This window comes from Pelophylax lessonae (genome assembly GCF_965119305.1).
Source record: "Pelophylax lessonae genome assembly, chromosome: 4".
Taxonomy (NCBI): Eukaryota; Metazoa; Chordata; class Amphibia; order Anura; family Ranidae; genus Pelophylax; species Pelophylax lessonae.
In genome coordinates, this window is record NC_138771.1 from 155730600 (window position 1) to 155752389 (window position 21790).

The 21790-nt window shown below is 48.2% G+C and overlaps 1 protein-coding gene across 1 annotated transcript in view; it reads right to left on the reverse strand.

Moving 5' to 3' along the window:
• LOC309552398 (uncharacterized protein) overlaps positions 1-21790 on the reverse strand; it is a 198812-nt gene that overhangs the window by 37169 nt on the left and 139853 nt on the right. The window contains exons 15-16 of the mRNA XM_082253341.1: positions 14384-14496; positions 13822-13970 (exon numbers count right to left, since the gene is read on the reverse strand). Of these exons, the coding sequence (XP_082109467.1) occupies positions 13822-13970; positions 14384-14496 (262 nt within the window). The remainder of the gene's footprint in view (positions 1-13821; positions 13971-14383; positions 14497-21790) is intronic.

The window sequence follows — 21790 nt, forward strand, 5'->3', positions numbered from 1 at the left end:
ATGCATAAAACTATGCACAAAAAGCCATAAAACAAACCTCACGGTATTTATTTTGTTAGGGCCCCAGGACTAAATTATATGAGCGCTTCCTATTGGAATTCCCAGCTCTGCACCTGACCTAGAAGTTCAATAATACTTTTCTAATCCAATTTAAAGGCCAAGTTCACCTTTGGAACATGTTAACTGTTCCAGCTCCAGTCTCCCCCCCCCTTCAATGTGACAGTGGGCGTGGGATCCTCTCCATCGGCAGGGTCATTCATTCACGGAGCCCTGAATGAATAAACGAAATACAAATACTGTTGACCACCACGGCCGGCGGCTTTTAGTTCTCCATGAACTGCAAGGGCACTGATTAGTGCCCTCGCAGTTCAGTGGTTCTTCCTACAATTCAATATCTGTTCACCTATATAGAAGGTACAGGCAGACCGTGTACTGAGAGTCTGCAGTTCATCAAGGACACAGAGCTCCAATAACCCTGACCATAATGGTTATATTGCCTTCTGCAGGAGTAGGCAGAACAAAACAAAACTGGGCCGTCCTCAGCTGGTATACAACCACCTCTCTGCTATAGGTATTCAGAGGGAGTAAACCTTACGGCGACCGGAAGTGATCGGGTGACACCTACGGAGGCTGGCGCGGTCCGGAGCATCAGCGTGGAGAGGGTGAGCCAGACCGTCAGCACCGATCGTTGCATCCCTGATACTATCCATAGGAGATTGAAGGCTTATCTTATGCTCTTTGTTTGGGAGTACATTTTATTGGGGATTTGGTGAATAAAAGTGTGGAATTTCAAAATAATATCACGCTAGTGCGGTTTCCCTTTCTTGTCTTTCCAAATTGGTGAATGGGAGCTTTATTTTGAGGAGAGGGAACGCCTTAGTGACAAGCTACAAGGAAAGACACAGTCAGCTGCTGCCATTGATCGGAGGAGATTGTGTGCTTTGCCTTATTGCCTACCCTAGGAGAATAGGTGGGCCACGCTGTCTGGTGAGTTGCCACCCCCCTATTTAGCACAAAGGTGGAGGATGTGGGGTGTGGTGACCACAAATTCACTGTGGATCCCAATTGGTGGAGAGGAATTTTTAAGAGACTCTGCATAGAAATTTGAAAGGACACTGCTGTTTTTTTCTCTGTGTGGAGGATTTCCTTTTGAACTGTCTGCGCTACTATTACTAGTTTGTTTGATCCATGGGACTTATTTCTAGTAATTTTTCCATAGGTATTCAGTTTAGTAACAAGCAGTATTCAAAGTACCAAAACTTCATAGAGGGGTGGGTGCTGTGTCCATCAAACTCAAACTAATTTTACGTTGAGTACAAAATCCTATTTTCTCTTTAGTTCATCGGCGGACACAGCGCTCCATTAATCCTGACTATAGGTACGTCCAAAAGCAGTGCCAAAAAAAAAAAAAAAAAAAAGAAGGAGGGGTGGGGAAAATAACTCATGGCTAAACACAAGATCCCCAACCAGGTCATAGGCGCTCCATCTGAAATAAAAATTGAAAGAAAAACCCCCCTCAAGAGGGAACAGCCCTCTAACAGAAGCCTGCAAAACCCTTGCGGCCAAAAGAAGCATCCACAGATGCCAAAATATCTACTTTGTAGAATTTGTTGAAAACCTGAGATATTGACGCTTGATGACAGAAGGCCCAGGAAATACTAAGCGCCCAAGTAAAATGCGCTGTGAAAGGAAAAGGAGGAACCTGAGCTTTAATAGACTCGGTCTGAATCACCATCGGTCTGATCCATCTATAGATGGTAGCCGAAGAAGCGGCCAGCCATTTTCTTGGTCCTTGTGTAACCACAAAAAGCGAGTCTGACCTCCGAAAGGACTCAGTGGCTGCCAAATACACCCGAATCACTCGGACATCCAATGCAGAGCAAATTTCTTGTGGTGAGCCGGGTTGGGACACAAGGCAACAACGTCATTATTAAAAATGGTAGTTTGAGACAAGCTTAGGAAGGAACGATGAACAGGGACGAAGAACCACCTTATTCCTATGGAACACGAAAATAGGGACGACAGGATAATGCTGCCAACTCCGACACCCTACGGGCCGATGTAATAGCCACCAAGAATGCCACCTTCTGGGACAAGGTAGGCAAGGGAATCTCCCGAATAGTCTCAAATGGAGGTTTCTGGAGAACCAAAAGCACAAAGTTTAAGTCCCATGGTGGCAAAAGAGACCGTACAGGTGGAATCACATGTCGATCTCCCTGAATGAAGGTACAAACTAAAGCGTGCATGGCTAGGGGGATCGCTGAAAGATTGCCAAGGCAGACACGTGGCCCTTTATGGTACTCAAGGTCAACTTCTTCTCAACGTCCCGTTAAAGACCAAGATCCGAGCAACAGAAAAAGATCAATGACGAGCACCAACTGACTCGCACCAAGAAATGTACGCTTTCCACATACAATGATATATCTTGCTAGAATTAGACTTCCTTGCCTTCAACATAGTAGGGATCACTGATCCACACAAACCTCTATCCCTCAGTACCTGGTTTTTAATAGTCAAGCCCACAAAACCAACGACTGTAAGGGATGGAAGCTCAGCCCTTGGGACAACTGGACCTCTCAGAGATAGCCCACCAGGAGACATTTATGCCCCCCCCCCCCGAATGACCTTCGCCCACGATCCTTCACCGGAACCGCGGAAGCAACTCAAGAGAAGGGTATTGGCCCTACAGTGGCACTAGGACAACTACCAGAGGAACCTGTGACCTCGCCGCGAACCTTGGTATCTTCCTGTTGGACCGACCCTGCTGAAGGAGCTGCGTACAGGCCTGTGCAAATAGATCTGCCTTGAAGGTGGATGCCACCAGGCCCAGAACCGGTATGCAAGCCGGGAAAGAAGACTTGTCTGCGTGACAGCAGCCAGCGAATCACAGCCTATGGTTCCCAAAGTTTGATCAAGTTTGAACCACCCTGGGGAACAATAAATCTAGAGTCGGAAACCAGGTGATTCAATTTCCTGGATGGGGATAGGGGGGACCTTGGTTAATTCGGACGTCACCTGAACCTTTGCAGGAATTCTTTCTGCACAAGGAGACTCGGGGCCTAAAAAAACCTGAAACTGATGAACTCTGCCCCCCTTCTTTGGTACCACCAAAAGGATCATTTTGTGGATTCCCTCAATGCTCACGAAGGGGGTCCATGGGGCTGCAAGCCAGCGAAGATGCCCCCCCATCCCAGTTATGGGTGAGGGCAGACCTTCAGGCTGAAGGGGTCTGCAGGTCCAGAGAAGCCAGCTCTAGGCTTGCCAGACCAAGGTTGCTTGGAATCTCCCGGGGAAGACTTGAAAGATCCATTTCCCTCTTCTGCAGACCCAGGAGCAATTTTTTTATGGGCTGGGGAGGGGGGCCCACATTTGCAACGAGGCTCCTTCCCTAGACTGTGGCAGGAGGGTACTCTCTCTCCCTCCCTCCCCCCCCGTGAAACCCTTAATGAGCTCATCCAGAGGGGCCCAAAACAGGCAATCTTTATTCGAGGCTTAGTCTGCAGACCAATTCTTAAGCCATAGCACACACCTGATCACTACCGCTTAAACAGAGCTTGGACAGCACGGGAGCCGCATCCAAAGCTGTATCACAAATAAACTGTAGCCCCTGGACCAACTGGTATGCCAGATCAACATAAGCAGAGGGAACCTGCTTGTTCCCCAGACCCAAAAGTTTGGCCATTCAGTTAGGGCTATAGTAAACCTACTGCGTGCCACTGACTCCGCTTTATCGGCTGAGTCTTTAAAGGATGGGGAATCCTCTACTTAGATCATGGCTGCCTTATTCAACCTAGAGACAGCAAGGTCCACTTTTTTTAAAAGGGATTCTTCAAAAGGGTAACGTACTGCAAAATGTTTGGGGACCACAAAGGGTTGCTTTGGTTGCCCCCACTCCTTAGACAATTCTGTGAAAATAGGGAAGATGGGGAAACAGCTTAGCTGTAAGAGGCATCTTGTCTGTACCAAAAAGGGACAGCCACATCCATGGCCACATTCGCCACATCCTAAAGTACTGCAGTAACAAGTGTGTCCACCAGCGTTTTCTAATTCGCTGCTGCGACCGTGGAGGAGTTATCCTCACTATCAGACAGATCAGGGAGCGTGATATCCAGTCCCATGTCCACGGTGGCACCAGAATCAGAAGAGACCGACAGAGTAGAAGGCGGAGAACACTTCCTGCTAGGCCTTTGCCAACACACCATTCTACCCAGGATACCAAGGACTGTAGGACCGCCGTCAGTGTATCAATGGAGAGCTGGGGCTCAGAGGGACCTGGCGCCTCCAGGGGTCAGTGGGTGAGAGGTGACCCTGCAGTTCCATAGGATAAGGAGGACCCCGCAGCTAAAAAGAAAAAGGTGGGGGGGGCCCCAAGGATTTACCACTACCAGCCAGAGTAGCGCTGTAGCATCGCCATGCGGCGGCTCCAGCATCACGCCGAACCAAGGGAAAAATTACCACCGTGACATCAGACCATCAAAACATGACCGCTGGCCGAAGAGCAAACCAAGGGAAAATGGCCGCTGAACGCTGCTAAAAGCTGTCAGACTGTCTGACCCGGAGGGTCCCCGCATCCAGCCCACCCAAAGGAGAGAGGGGGGGGGGGGGGGATATACACACCTTTACATGGATGCGGGTATCGCTCCAGATAGAACCCCTCGCCACCGTAGTAGGGGGCTGTATGTCAGGGGGACTCGGACTATGTGACTCGGACCAAAGCCTGGGTGTTTGCGAAAACTACAAGTTAAACGTTTAAACGTTAAGACATTTAACTCGCAGGCCAGCCTCCATTCGTTGACTATGCTGTAGCAGACCTAGCACATAGCTGTGGTCTGCACGCACTCACTGGCCTGACTGGTGAGATTATCCAGCCCAGCAGTTGATTGTAGATCTCCCAGACGAAAAAAAAGATGCATGGGAGGAGAAAAGCGCAAATATTGCTAGGATCAAAAGATCCCAGCAGTGAGCCTAGGTCTTTACTCCTGACTACACAAACTGAATAAATAGAGCAGAGATGGGGTTATATACCAGCTAAAGATGGCCCATAGGCGTTGCAAATTTTTTTTTTTTGTTCTGCCTAGTCCTACTCCTGCAGGAGGCGATATAACTCTCTAGACAGAATTATTGGAGTGCTGTGTCAGTCGAAGAAAAATAAATGCATACTTTTTTACCTGCAAAAAAGCATGGTACGTTTTTTTTTTTTTTGTTTATAAAAAAAGTGAACTCCTCCTTTAAAAAGACAATCTCACAGTACCTAACAATGTGTTCAAAGCAAATCTTTGGTCAGGAAAAGGAAATTTGAAGTCTAACTGAAGTTTCGATTTAAATATATTGTAGGTGGATCAAAAACAAAAAAGTGGAACCCTTGCCTTCTGTGTGGGGGAAGAGAGGACCCCTTTAAAGAGCAATCGATGCACTTCAGCAAGAGGTGCATCAGACTGACTGCAGAGATATAGCTAGATAGGGGGTGTGTTATACCTCAGGAAAGGCACAGAGAGCAAGGGTCTCACTCTGCAGTTGCTGGCAGGGGACATGGCAAGTTTTTCTTCTCTGCCTGTGGCTGCTTAACCCCTTCATTCCTAAGGGTAAAACACATCTTAATGTCTATACACAGTTTTATAATTTTGAGATGTGTTCGTTTAAAAAAAAAAAAAAAAAACTTCCATATCACCACAACTACTTTTTCCTTTTTTTTTTTATAATTTTAGAGGCACTTCCAGTTCTTGGTAATGTCACTGCTGTGCCATATTTTAAAGCAACATACACCCCCATCAGAGGGTTTCTTTTTTATATTTAATACATATTTAAATAAAACCAATAGGGATTTACAGTTGTTGCATAATCGTCATTGACATTGGTACTTTTAAGTCCCACCTATATTCACATCATTCTTGTTTTAAAGCCTAAAGCCTTAGACTAGCAACAGGTTCAATTTAGGTTTCTGTGAAAAATATAGTATTTGTGTGTTCTAACCCCAGCGCATTAGTTTTTAGCTAGGAAGGGTAAACAAGCTAGGTTTATAATGGGGCTTTAAACAAAGATTCAATAATTGATTAGGTGTGTAGAGAACAGCAGTTGGCAACCCATGGAACATTTGACCTCTTTTCTATTGCACGCAATGATAGGATTTCCTCTTAAATGCAGAGCTGTGCAAGGAACCAGTGGATCCAGCACACGCGTCCATCGCAGGTACCTGTATATGGCATCACATCGAAGCACTGAGTTAAATGCGAGAAGTAGATTGGCCGGCACCAGCATGCCACAACAGGTGTCTGTCTTAGCACCTTTCTGCAGTATGGAGGGCAGAGTGCAATTTTCCATATGCAGACATTCAGACGTGTGTTGATTAAGAAGAATGAAGCAATGCTCATTACCATGCTTATAGCATTTATGAGGTGTTCATGAATTATTAATCCAACCAGTAACACCGACCGTGGCAGGCAGAAGCAGAGGAATTGAGAATGGTCAGGGGCAAAGCTTTGTGTCAGCAAAGTTAAGCTTGACTCAGCCAAATGCCAAAGAGATCAAAGTATACAAAGCCACCTGCTATCACACCACAACCCAACCTCGCCTCAAAGTAGATTTCCTCTACATCACTTCCCCTTTAACCACTTCCTACTAAAAAAGAAAAGCTTCCATGGTTATTTATGGAGCATTCTTGAAGTGTTTTAAGTTCTTCATTAACACAACGAAAACATGTCAAACACATCATAAAAATTGATTTTTGTAAGATCTTACCCTAAAATCCTTTTCTCTTAAGCTCATTGACAGACGTAGTCCTCCTTGATTAATATCAACTAGGGTTATACTGCCCTCTACAGGAGTAGGACTAGACCGGAAAGAAAACGTTCTGGCCACACCTTAGGGGCAGTCCCAGAGGGTATATCCTCTCTCTCTCTCTGCTACAGCAAATCAGTTATGTCACAAAGCAGTGTTTAGAGAATTTAACCCAACAAAACTCAGAAAACAGAGGGGCGGGTACTACGTCTGTCAATGAGCTTAAGAGAAAAGGATTTTACGGTAAGATCTTACAAAATTCCATTTTTCTCTGTCGCTCATTGACAGACGTAGTCCTTGATTAATATCAACTCGGGACGTCCCAAAGCAGTGCCACAAAATGAGGGGTGGGATAATGGAAATCAAAATCCAATCTAGAAGGCCCAACCGGTGCCAACTAGAAGTTTTAAAGGCTCATCAATCAAAGGATGAGACTCAACTGAAAATCCAACGGAAAAAAACCCTCGAGGTAGACCACCGGTCTCCTCAAATTGCGGCCTGCAAAACCTTGCGGCCAAATGAGGCATCCGCCGATGCCATCACATCAACTTTATAACATTTTGTAAAGGTATGAACCGACGACCAGGTAGCCGCCTTGCACACCTGGACCACTGACGCCTGATGGCGTAAGGCCCAGGAAGTACTGAGCGCTCGAGTGGAGTGCGCCTTAACAGGGAACGGAGGATTCCGACCCTTAATAGAATAAGCCTGTACCACCGTCTGCCTAATCCATTTGGAGATAGTCGCGGCAGATGCAGGCAACCCCTTTCTGGGGCCATCCGTGATCACAAAAAGTGAATCCGTTTTACGGAACGATTCCGTAGTCTTCAGGTATACCCTGATTGCCCGAACTACATCCAAGGAATGCAACGCACATTCCCGAGGATGATTGGGCTTAGGACACAAGGAAGGTAGCACAATATCTTCATTCAGATGAAAATCTGAAACCACCTTAGGAAGAAAGGATGGCTTCGGATGAAGAACTACCTTATCCCTATGAACCACTAGATATGGGGAATGGCATGATAATGCAGCCAGTTCTGACACCCTGCGTGCAGAAGTGATAGCCACCAAGAAGGCCACCTTCTGGGATAATGTAAGCAAGGGAATCTCCCTGATATTTTCAAAGGGAGGTTTCTGCAGAACCGACAAAACCAAATTAAGATCTCAGGGCGGTAGGGGCGCGCGCACTGGCGGAGCCAAGTGCCGCACCCCCTGGATGAAATTCCGCACCAAGGAATGAGTAGCCAGCAGCTTCTGAAAGAAGATTGCCAACGCTGAAACCTGACCCTTGATGGTGCTCAAGGATAGTTTCTGCTCAACCCCATTTTGCAGAAAAGAAAAATTTGGGTCACCAAATAGGTACGGTGGGGGAAATCCCAAAGATTCACACCACGCAATATAAGTCTTCCATGTGCGATAAAAGACTTTGCTGGAAGTCGCTTTCCTTGCTTTAGAGTAGGAATAACTGAAGCTGACAATCCTCTGTCCTTCAGTACCTGGGTCTCAATGGCCAGGCCGTTAAAACCAGCGACTGTAAAGCACGATGGAAGATCGGTCCTTGAGACCGCAGATCCTCCCTGAGAGGAAGTCTCCACGGAGCGTCCGCGACTAGCCTGGCCAAGTCGGCGTACCCGGCTTGACGAGGCCAGCCCGGAATTTCCAGGATAACTGGAGTTCCCTCCACCTCTATCCTGCGGAGAAATCTCAGCAGTAACTTGAGAGGGGGGAAGACATAGTAGCTGAAACTGCCCCTACGGGACGTTCAGTGCGTCTGCTGCGTCCACTAGCGGATCGCGGGCGCGAGTTACCAACCTCCGCGCCTTCCTGTTGAGCCGAAATGCCAACAGATCCACCTGCGGGATGCCCTACTGAAGACCCAGGTGGTGAAATCCTTGGTGATCGACCTAAGTCATCACCATGACATTGTCTGACTGGATCCGAACCAGGCTGCCCTAGAGCTGCTTGGTCCAGGCAATCAGACAAAGTCTGATCGCTCTCAGTTCCCACACATTTATCAGAAACTAAATTCCTATCGGAAGTGATGACTTCTCCTGGCTGAGCATTAGAGACTGAAGTCACCGGACCAGAGACTCCTTGGTCCGCTCGCACAACTGGATCCGATTCCTGGAGGGAACTGGGAATGATCTTTGGAAAAGGTAAAGAAAACGTTCTGCTCTAGGAACGGGAACTACCGCTCCCTGTAGCATATGAATGTTGGAAGGGAAGAATCGCACCGGTAGAAGTGATCGACACTCGATCTTGTATCCTGATCATATGATCTCCTGAACCCCTTAGTCCGGGATTCAGGAAAGCCCTGGATCTGAACACTGGTGAAGACGTCCCCCCACCCCTGAGCTGGGTGGGGGCGCACCTTCAGGCTGTATTAGCCTTATCTTCAGGTTTGGCTGAGTCGGCCTTTTGTTTATCCGACCAGCACCTTTTGAAACCTCCTGAAGGGGCTTTGCCCTTCACGCTCGCCCCCAGCAGAGCAAACGAACCTCTTATGAGCGGAAAAGAAAGGTCCTCGCCTGTTACGAGGTCCTTTAGCTTTTGCAGTCTGTGGCAAAAAAGTGCTCTTGCCCCCAGTGACATCCTTTATGATCTCATCTAGGGTGGCCCCAAATAGGCGATCCCCCTGAAAAGGGAGATTAGCCAAAGCTTTCTTGGAATCTTGATCCGCCGACCAACACTTTAACCACAGCACACGTCTGAGGACTACTGCTGACATCGATGCATGCGCTAACAAGGGAGTGGCATCCAGGGCTGCGTCACAGACGAACTGTAATCCCTGTATAATTTGCTCCATCAAATCAGACGCTGCCTGGGGAATACTTCTCCCCTTTAAGTCATGGCGCAACAATTTTGCCCATTCTGTCAATGTTTGTGAAACTAAACCAATGGCAACCACTGGTCTAAAGGTTGACCCTATCAGGGAAAAAACAGTGCGGGATTCCGCTTCTACTTTTCGATCCACCGGATCCTTAAAGGATGGAGCATCCTCCAACGGGATAACAGTGGCTTTATTTAGTCTGGAAATCGGTGGATCCACCACTGGTGGTACCGTCCATTTTTTAATGAGGGATTCCTCAAACGGATAGCGTCTAGCAATGCGTTTGGAAATAGTAAGGATTAGTTTCGGATGATCCCATTCCTCTTTAATTTTATTACCAAAACAATTGGGTAAGGGAAAAACCTTCGCCGTCTTGGTAGGTTTACTAGTACCAAAGGGAATTTCCATCTCGGTTACCTCTGCCGGTGTAACCTCAAGATTTCCCAGACAGACACAACTAGTGCGTCCACCAATGCTTGTGTTATGGCGGAGGTAGAACCGTCCTCCTCACTATCTGAGGGAACTTTACCTGAGACAACAGCCTTTGCAGAGGGACCTGCAGCTGCAATGACCATCTCCGAACCTGACTCTGAAGTATCAGATGAAATAGGGGTAGGCGGGGGTCGCTTTCTTGACCCCCGTCCCTGACAGGCCCTCTCCACCCAGGATACCAAAGACTCCAAAACTGCTGATAATGCATCAATACTCTGAACTGGAGGGTCCTGCGGCCCCTTTGAGGGGATCAGGTGGGGATACATGTGTGGCAGGGTCCATGATTATGCAAGACACTTGCCAGAAAAAAATAATTGCAATCAAAAAAATAAAACTTTTTTTTTTTCTTTTCTTTAGTCCCCCAGCGCAGCAGCGCCCCTCAGTGTTACCTGCTTTTGGACCCCTACAGAGAGAGAGAGACCCCAAGGCTCACCACTTGATGCTCAGAAGTTTCAATACAACCTGTTCCAGCACTGTCTGTTACAGACAGGAAGTCTTTGGCTTTGCTTTCCCGGGTAAAAGGAGGCAGCTCCGCCCCTTTACACGCCTTCCGGCGCCTCCCCATAGCTCCTCGAGGTGTTTGGTCACCTCAAACATGGCCGCCCCCATGCTAGAGACACGAGGCTACGCCAATATGGCGGCGGCCTGCGGGAGGCTGTGCGCTCGGCCTGTGCGGCCTGCGGGAGGCTGTGCGCTCGGCCTGTGCGGCCTGCGGGAGGCTGTGCGCTCAGCCTGTGCGGCCTGCGGGAGGCTGTGCGCTCGGCCTGTGCGGCCTGCGGGAGGCTGTGCGCTCGGCCTGTGGAAGTGACTGGCTTTCTGGAGGGATGGCGACCTGCGGATGCAGTAACTCAGGCATAGGCATCGGCCTGTATACACACTATGACAGGTAGGATACCTCTATACCTCAATAGTAATGCCTTTTAGTAGTCTGCCACTGACTTCAGTCACCCTTACAGTCATATAGTGACTTTAGATAGTCAGCTCCCAAAACAAGCCTCCTGGTTTCTTATTCACAAAATCGCACTCAAATTGGGGGATCTGTGACCTGTTATAGGATAGAGGGGGGACCCAGAAACTGAGTGTCCGACCATCCCAGAGAGGGGCCCGCGTCCACCAACAAACCCGACAGGGGGAGAGGGGGAACATTTTACTCACCATACCGGAACCAGGCGGGCGCCAACTCCTGAAAGAACCCCTCTCCACCGCAGTGGGGGGGCTGTCGACCAATACGGACGCCGTGACTCAGTTTGCAACTGGTCTTTGGCGTCCAGGCGAGACGTTTAACTCGCAGGGTCAGTCCCCGTCCAGTGGGACTATGTCGTGGCCGACCCAGCGCGGAGCTATGGCCTGCACGCGCTCGTAGGCTGAACTGGGGTGACCACTGGATCTCAACATCCAGCCCGTCGCCCAGTTTCAGCGTACTTGCTTGAAGATCTCACAGGAACACTGGAGAAGAAAAGCTGCCTAAAAAAGTATTTCTAAAAAATCTTGCCAGGACCAAAAGATCCCAGCAAGGAACTTAGGTCCTTACTCCTAACTAGACAGAAAAAAACTGATTTTCTGTAGCAGAGAGAGAGGATATACCCTCTGGGACTGCCCCTAAGGTGTGGCCAGAACGTTTTCTTTCCTGTCTAGTCCTACTCCTGTAGAGGGCAGTATAACCCGAGTTGATATTAATCAAGGAGGACTACGTCTGTCAATGAGCGACAGAAATTCTGTTGCAGTAAAGTGGTAGTAAACTGGCGGGGGGGGGGGGGGGGGGGGGCGACGACGACACCCCACACACTTTTCGCCAATGCCATAATGCGCTAGTATACACCACATACATGAAATAATTGCCTCAAAACAAAGCCCTCCAGCGGCACGCTGTCACCACTGACTTCTTCCATCTTCACCCAGTCTTCCTTCCGGGTTTATGGGCTTTGCCTGCCTGGCTGGCTGAGCTGTGGGAGTCCTGGCCGTGCCACTGAGCTCTGAAGGAATGGCACAGGTATGCTGTTCCTTCAGGACGCATGTGCTGGTGCCATCACTGGCTTCTTTAGAAGTAAATACCTCCTAAATGGTGTACGTGTAGGAGATATTTACTAAATATCAACCGATTATCGGCAACACCGATATAACGGTGGCGGATATGCACTTTCCCCGATATATCGGAATCGGCCTTTGGATTTACCGATATTTCAGGAAAGTGCATGTACCGGAGTGATGCCTGCAGCTAGAGGCATCACCCCGGTACCAGTGTCCATAGCGGACGGTCGGCTGACTTGTAATGACAACCAATGTGGCTGAGAAGCCGCTCGGCTGTCATTACAAGGCTCGCCCCGGGTCTCCCTACCTGCACCGCCGCCTGACCGGGTCTCCATTTTTTTTAATTCAGCACCGAGTACCCGGAAGTGATGTCATGACATGACTTCCAGGTACTGGCAGCGCCGAATTAAAAAAACTTACAGCATTCAAAAACAGCCAAACTTGGCGTTTTGAATGCTTTTAAGTGCAGAGGAGGGGTTTGGGGTCTTTTAGACCCCCAGATCCCTCCATCACAGTACCTGTAGACAAAAAAAATAAAAATGTCCAAAAATATCGTCCGATACCGATATCCGATCACCAAAATATCAGTATCGGCGTTAAAAAAAAACAATATCGGTCGATCACGAATATTTACAGTACCAACAGTTAAGTCCCTTTATAGGCTTATCTGTGGTTAAAAGATAAACAAACAACTTTACTACTACTTTAAGGAGCATTGCTTCTCTCTTCATAATCAACACACGTATGAACAAGCCCCAATATTAATGGCGGGTGTAGAAAGGCACAGTTATGAGGCTTTAAAAATGCCAAATAAATGCCGCATAAAATACGTGGCATTGACACACGTGAACGGGCCCCAACATTGGGGCATTTTACTGCAACTGACCAGCATCACTAGGCAAATTATTTCCTACAGGTAAATGACAGATTGCATGATTGCAGAATCTGGTTTACAGTGCCAAAATATTTATTTTCTTGATAGATCTAAAATGTGAAGTAGACATTGTATATATCTGGCACTCATTCTAACATTTTTCAGTACATTATGCTCAACAGTTTAACATTCAATAACGGCAATCCTTCAGTCACTAAGGGGCTAGTTCACCTTACCAAAAAAACGCCTATGCAGGTAAGAGAGACACCTGCAGGTAAGAGAGAGACCTGCAGATAAAAAAAAAAAAAAAAATGTGCAGCTCTGGCTAAGTTGAAAAACCTATTTGCTATAGGAGTAGGCCATTTATGTACTTCTCAAAGTCTGTCTAAAAAAACTTGCAGAGTTGGTGGTATCCCATCCTGCCTTGTTGCTAGGACATTCTATGACACTCCGAGCAATTACTGCTCACCCCCACCATCACAAGAGCTCTAAGACCCAAACATAGGTGGTTAACCATCTCCTCAATCGCAGCATCGCTGAGGCACTGTAGAGCTGCTGCTACAGGGAAAAGATGGCATGTGAACGGGTTTGAATCAGCTAGTGTCTAACATTCTAAAAACAAGGCAGGACAGGATGAGGTCATTTCTGGGAGTTTTTCAGTCAGACTTTAGGTGGTTAATAAATGTCCTACACTTCTAGCAAGGGCATTATTCAAATTGGCCAGGGCTGCAAAGTGTTTATCTTTAGGCACTTCTTATCTGTACAGGTAGCTTGTTTTAGTAGAAGGTGGACTAACCCTTTAACTAGGTTTTACACTTACCTGTGACACTGTGGCTTCTTTAAGAATAGGACTAATATGCTCAGTGGCTAGATCTGCACATGCTGCCATTAATAAAGTAGAGCCAATGAGAATAACCACTGCCCGCGAACGAGACCAGTGAACAACAGGGCTATGATGGTGGCCAGGCACTAAAAAGAAATAAAAGCTGATACAAGTAAAACATGAAAGCTACATAGGCTACCCACAATTACTTGTTCCCTTTTAAAATCACCAGTATATTAAAAATGTACCTACCCAAATTGGACTACTTTTGCTACTGAAACAACTTATTGTGCAGGATGACAAATATTTGTAGCAAAGTTCAAAGTGGAATTTCAGTTTAGGGCCCTATGTCTGGGGTCATGGCAGTCACAAATACAAAAATGCACACACTGCTTTTCCTTTAACTTCCAAAAGAAAGCAGAACATACAGATCTTTGTGGTTCTGATCAAGCAAATAACATTTTTTCATACAGCTTAACATAAAACCGATTATGCTTTGCAAATTGGTAAATGTAATGAGTTAGAATGATGCACAAATATATATTGTATGTCCTCTTACCATGGCAGTCACTGATGTGAATATCATAAATATGAGAATGGGTCTTTAGCGTGAAGACAAGTCCTATGACATAAGCAGCAGGCAGCAAAATGCACACCGTGTACACCAAGGGTCTGTATAGGAGTGAAACCACAAATTAGGTAAACCGCAGATTCACATCCATTTATCTTTGACACGTTTGTTTAACCACCTCAGGCTGGGGTCATTTTGAAAAAATTTTCACTCCCAAACATTGAATAATTTTCTGAAAGCACAGGCCCTATAACAATTAAATGTGGGGGGGGGGGGCAGTTGCACAATATTTTTTTACAGTCTATCAAATGCATATTTTTAGGGAAAAAAAAAAAAAATAATAAAATGAATTTTAGTGCACAAACAAAAGAATACCAATGTTATTGGTGAAATATAAAAACGTGGGATTGCTTTGAGTATAATCGATACCAAACATGTCAACACTCAAAATTGCACGCCCACGAAATAGCAAAAAGACTACGGTAGCTAACATTTTTAGTAGACGCTTTAACCATTTCAATGCTGAGCACTTTCACCCCCTTCCTGCACAGGCCAGTTTTCAATACTGACATTTTGAATGGAATATTGCACGGTCATGCAACACTATCCATATTAAATTGTCTTTAGACAGATAGCGCGTTATTTTAGTGCATTTAAATCACCACTTTGCTAAACAAAAAAAACCCCAGAAAAAAAAAAAAAATGGATTTTTGTAAAATCTTACCGTAAAATCCTTTTCTCTTAGCTCATTGACAGACGTAGTCCTCGGTGATACAGCACCTTCGGGTTATGTTGCCTCCACAGGAGCAGGACTAGACAGGAAATTAAAAAGCTCTGGCCACACCCTAGGGGCAGTCCCAGAGGGTATATCCTCTCTCTTTCTGCCTCAGCAAATCAGTTATGTGAAAAAGCAGTCTTTAGAGATTTTAACCCAACCCAACTCAAAAAAACAGAGGGGCGGGGACTACGTCTGTCAATGAGCTAAGAGAAAAGGATTTTACGGTAAGATTTTACAAAAATCCATTTTTCTCTAGCGCTCATTGACAGACGTAGTCCTCGGTGATACAGCACCTTCGGGACGTCCCAGAGCAGTATCACAAATGAGGGGTGGGAAAATGAAAATCAAATCCCAATCTAGAAGGCCCAACCGGTGCCAACTAGAAGTTTACAATGCTCATCCTTAATGATGAGACTCAACAAAAAAAGAGAAAATTTTTTTTTTTTTTTTCAAACAGAAAAAACCCTCGAGGTAGACCACCGGTCTCCTCAAATTGCGGCCTGCAAAACCTTGCGGCCAAATGAGGCATCCGCCGATGCCGTCACATCAATTTTATAGAATTTTGTAAAGGTATGTACCGACGACCAGGTGGCCGCCTTACATACCTGGACCACTGACGCCTGATGGCGAAAGGCCCAGGAAGTACTGAGCGCTCGAGTGGAGTGCGCCCTAACAGGGAACGGAGGACTCTGACCCTTAATAGAATAAGCCTGTACCACCGTTTGTCTAATCCATTTGGCAATGGTCGCGGCAGATGCAGGCAAACCCTTTCTGGGGCCATCCGTGATCACAAAAAGTGAATCCGTCTTACGGAATGATTCCGTAGCTTTCAGGTATACCCTGATTGCCCGAACCACATCTAAGGAATGCAACGCATGTTCCCGATGATGCTTGGGCTGAGGACACCAGGAAGGTAGTACAATATCTTCATTCAGATGAAAATCTGAAACCACCTTAGGAAGAAAAGATGGCTTAGGATGAAGTACTACCTTATCCCTATGAATCACTAGGTATGGGGACTGGCATGATAATGCAGCCAGTTCTGACACCCTGCGAGCAGAAGTAATAGCCACCAAGAAGGCCACCTTCTGGGATAAAGTAAGCAAGGGAATCTCCCTGATGTTTTCAAAGGGAGGTTTCTGTAGAACCGACAAAACCAAATTAAGATCCCAGGGCGGTAAGGGCGCGCGGACTGGTGGAGCCAGGTGCCGCACCCCCTGGATGAAATTCCGCACCAAGGACTTGGTAGCTAAAGGCTTCTGAAAGAAGATTGCTAATGCTGAAACTTGACCCTTGATGGTGCTCAAGGCTAGCTTCTGCTCAACCCCTTGTTGCAAAAAGGCCAATATTCGAGTCACCGAATAGGTACGTGGAGGAAATCCTAAAGATTCGCACCACGCAATATAAGTCTTCCATGTGTGATAATAGACCTTGCTGGAAGTCGCTTTCCTTGCTTTAATAAGGGTAGGAATGACTGAAGTAGACAAACCTCTGTCCTTCAGTACTTGGGTCTCAATGGCCAGGCCATTAAAACCAGCGACTGTAAAGCATGATGGTAAATTGGTCCTTGAGACCAAAGACACTCCCTGAGACGAAGTTCCCACGGAACGTCTGCGACTAGCATGTCCAAGTCGGCCAGGCCGGCTTGAGGAGGCCAGCCTAGAATTTCTAGGACCACTGGCGCTGATAGAATCTGAACCAGGCGTCCCTAGAGGTATCTGGCCCCGACCATCCGAGAAAGTCTGGTCGTTTTCTGTTCCCACACATTTATCAGATACCTGATTGTTATCAGGAAGGGTGATCTTCTCTGGTTGAACCTCAGGGACCGAAGTCACCCGACTAGAGGCTACTTGGCCTATCTGGTCAACCAGATCCGATTCCTGTGAGGTATAGGGACTAATCTTAGGAAAAGGTAAAGGAAAAGATCTATTCAGGGAACGGTAACTACCGCTTCCTGTAGTACTTAAATGTTGGAAGGGAAGAATCGCACCGGTAGTAGTGGTTGATGCTCGATCTAATGTCCTGAATACCGGTGAAAACGTCCCCCCACCCTGAAACCGGGTGGGGGCGCACCTTCAGGCTGTGTACTCCTTTGCTTCGGGTTTGGCTGGGTTGGTCCTCTGCTTGTCCGAACAGCCCTTCTTGAACCCTCCTGGAGGAGTCTTGCCTTTCCCGCTTGTACCAGCCGGGCGCCCTTTATGGGCGGTAAAGAAAGGTCCTCGCTTGTTGCGAGGTCCCTTAGCTTTAGCAGCCTGTGGCAAAAAAGTGCTCTTGCCCCCAGTGGCATCCTTAATGATTTCATCTAGGTTGGCCCCAAATAGACGATTCCCCTGAAAAGGGAGATTTGTCAAGGTCTTTTTGGAACCTAGGTCAGCTGACCAGCATTTTAACCACAGCACACGTCTGAGGATGACCGCTGACATAGATGCATGCCCTAATAAGGGAGTAGTGTCCAAGGCTGCGTCACAGATAAACTGTAGCCCTTGTATAATCTGTTCCATCAAATCAGATGTCTCCTGGGGAATATCTTTTCCCCTAAGGTCTTGGCGTACCATTCTCGCCCATTCCTAAGTGTCTGGGAAACTAGACCAATAACAATTACTGGTCTAAATGCTGACCCTATCAGAGAGAAGATGGTGCGGGACTCTGCTTCCATCTTTCGATCCACCGGATCCTTAAAGGACGAAGTGTCCTCCACTGGGATAACCGTGGCTTTATTCAGCCTGGAAATAGGTGGATCCACCACTGGTGGTACCGTCCATTTCTTAATGATGGATTCCTCAAACGGATAGCGTCTAGCAATACGCTTGGAAATAGTAAAGATACGTTTAGAATGCTCCCATTCTCCTTTAATCTGATTACCGAAACACTTGGGTACAGGAAAAACCTTCACCGTTTTGATGGGCTTATTAGTACCAAAAGGAATCTGTTTCAGTTGCCTCTGCCGGTAAAGCCTCAAGTTTTAAGGTTTCCTGCACTGCCACAACTAGTGCGTCCACCAATGCTTCTTCCTGAATTATAGCGGGAGAAGAAACGTCCTCCTCACTGTCTGAGGGGGCTTTACCTGAGACAACAGCCCTTGCAGAGGGACCTGCAGCTGCAGTGACCATCTCTGAATCTGAGTCAGAGGTGTCAGATAGTATAGGGGTAGGCGGGGGTCGCTTCCTTGACCCCCGTCCCTGACAGGCCGCCTCCACCCGAGCCACCATAGACTCCAAAATTGCTGTAAATGACTCTACACTCTGTGCACCGGCGGGTCCCGTGGCCCCCTCGAGGGAAACAGGTGGGGGAATATGTGTGGCAGGGTCCATGATAATTCCAGTCACTTCCTGGATAATATAATTCAAAATAAAAAAACAGAATTTTTGTAAAATCTTACCTGTAAAATTCCTTTCTCTGAGTCCTCCGACAGTCGCCGCCTCTTCATATTCGTCACATATGGGGTATTAGACTTTGCTCCGAAGGAGTAGCTAGGCAACAGAATATGTTAACAATAAAGCTTTTAACATATCCCACCCTCAGGGGCTGGTCCCCTCAGTCAATACCCTCCTACTTCCTGCAACCATATGTCAGTTTTAGTGGAATAGCAGTAGAGTATACAGCAAACCCCAAAAGAGGGGCGGGGGCGGCGACTGTCGGAGGACTCAGAGAAAGGAATTTTACAGGTAAGATTTTACAAAAATTCCGTTTTCTCTTACGTCCGACAGTCGCCGCCTCTTCATATTCGTCACATATGGGGACGTCCCAAAGCAGTGCAAACATGAGGGGTGGGAAACGCATCCGCGCCGAAAGGCAACGCAGTCTCCGCATCAAAGAAGGAACCTTACCAAAGGAAGGAAACCAGCTGGGCAACAGCAAAAAACAAGTGCTCAACAGGAGCAACAACCCAGGAAAAGACAAAAAACCAGGGGATACAAGACTTATCCCAACAGCCAGGAGTCCCCAACAAGGGACCCTAGGGAACAGCCGCACTAAGAACCTTGCGGCCAAAGGAAGCATCCGCCGATGCCTGAACATCTACTTTTTAGAATTTTGTGAAAGTGTGCACGGTCGACCAAGTCGCCGCCTTACACACCTGGGCTACAGAAGCCCCATGACGACAGGCCCAAGACGTACTCAGAGATCTAGTAGAGTGCGCCTTCACAGGCACAGGGGGAACCTTCCCCTGCAAAGCATAGGCCTGTACAATGGTCTGCCTGATCCATTTGGCGATGGTAGAGGCCGAAGCCGCCATGCCCTTCCGAGGACCCTCTGGAAGAACAAACAAGGAGTCCGTCTTTCGAAAAGACTCAGTCGATTTAAGGTAAACCCTTATCGCCCGAACAACATCCAGAGAGTGCAATCTCACCTCCCTTGGATGTTTAGGCTTCGTGCACAACGAAGGCAAGACAATATCCTCATTAAGATGGAATTCCGAAACTCGTTTTGGAAGAAAAGAAGGATTAGGTCGCAAGACCACCTTATCCAAATGAATAACCAGGTACGGAGACTTGCAGGACAAAGCCGCCAGCTCCGACACTCTGCGAGCCGAAGTGATCGCCACCAAAAAGGCGACCTTTTTGGACAACATAGACAACGAGATCTCCCTGATCTGTTCAAAAGGAGCACGCTGTAACACAGATAGAACGAGATTCAAGTCCCAAGGGGGCAGAGGATCCCGCCTCGGGGGAACCAGATGCCGCACACCCTGAACAAAGGTGCCAACCAATGGGTTGGAAGCCACGGGACGTTGAAACAGAACGGCCAGAGCAGACACCTGACCCTTTATCGTAGCCAGCGCCAAACGCTGATCAACACCCGTTTGAAGGAAAGACAGCACACGGGACACCGAGTACGTGCGGGATGAAAACCCCCTGGACTCACACCAGGCAAAATAGGCCTTCCAAGTACGGTAATAAACCTTCCCCGAGGAAGACTTCCTCGCGTTGATTAAAGTATGAACGACCTCCGGAGAGAGACCCCTCTCCTTCAGGACCTCGGTCTCAACAGCCAGGCCGTCAAAGCCAGCGACTGTAAAGCAGGATGGTATATCGGTCCTTGAGACAGTAGATCGTCTCGAAGAGGCAGACGCCACGGGGCGTCGACCGCCAGATTCACGAGGTCTGCGTACCAGGACCGGCGAGGCCAGTCCGGTGCCACAAGAATCACCGTGTTGCGTTCCGAGTGTAACCTGCGAAGGAACCTGGACAGCAACTGAATCGGTGGAAACGCGTACATCAGCCTGTACTGATGCCACGGGGCCACTAACGCGTCCGACGCGTCTGCCCGAGGGTCGCGCGTCCTTGCCACGAACCTTCTCACCTTGTTGTTGAGACGAGACGCGAACAGGTCCACATCTGGAAGACCCCACTTCGCGCACAACATCTGGAAGACAGCCGGATGGAGAGACCATTCCCCCTGATCCAGGGTCTGGCGACTCAGATAGTCCGCCTGCCAGTTCTCCACTCCCGGAATGTGAACCGCCGTTATCGCCGGGACATGAGTCTCGGCCCAAGACAGAATGTCGGCCACTTCTCGAGCCGCTCGGGCACTCCTGGTGCCCCCTTGGTGGTTGATGTAGGCCACCGCCGTGGCATTGTCCGTCTGCACCCGAACCGGGCAACCCTGCAGCCGGTCCGTCCAGCGATGAAGACAGAGACTTATCGCACGCAATTCCAGAATGTTGATCGGAAGGGAAGACTCCCCCTCCGACCAAGTCCCCTGAGCGGACAGAACGCCCAGAACACCACCCCAGCCCGACAGGCTGGCATCCGTGGTGATTACCGTCCACGAGATCGGACGAAACGACTTGCCCCGGACACCAACGGGGACTGGAGCCACCACAGAAGGTTTTCCCTGGTGCGAAGACTCAACGAGATTTGAAGATCCAGAGATTGAGGTCGCCCGTCCCACCTGGACAGGATCTCCGCTTGGAGACCGCGCGTGTGAAACTGGGCGAAAGGAATCGCCTCGAAGGCCGAGACCATCAATCCCAGACATCTCATACACGTCCGCAGAGACGAGTTCGGAACGTCCCTGAGGGACCTGACTTCCTCCCGGAGAGTCCTGAGTTTGTCTTCCGGCAGGAAGACCTTCGCCTGCACCGAGTCCAGTATCATTCCCAGATAGGGGAGACGAACCGACGGACTCAGTGTCGACTTTGGAAAATTTATCGTCCAACCAAACTCCTGCAGAGTTTGCATCGTGACAGACAGGTCCTCCTCCAGACCCTGGCTGGTCGCAGACCGAACCAGAATGTCGTCCAGATACCCCAGGACAGAAACGCCCTGGGCCCTCAATAATGCCGGAACCGGTGCAAGCACCTTGGTGAAGACCCGCGGAGCCAAGGCGAGACCAAAGGGCAACGCCACGAACTGGTAGTGATCCTCCGCAATGGCAAATCGAAGGTACCTCTGATGACTCTCGAATATGGGGATGTGAAGGTACGCATCCTTCAAATCGATGGAGGCCATGAATTCCCCCGGAACCAGGGCAGCCACCACCGACCGCAGGGATTCCATGCGGAACTTGCGAACCCGCACAGAGCGGTTCAGAGCCTTCAAGTCCAGAATCGGACGAACCTTGCCCTCCTTTCTGGGCACGGTGAACAGATTGGAATAAAACCCCCGAAACCTGTC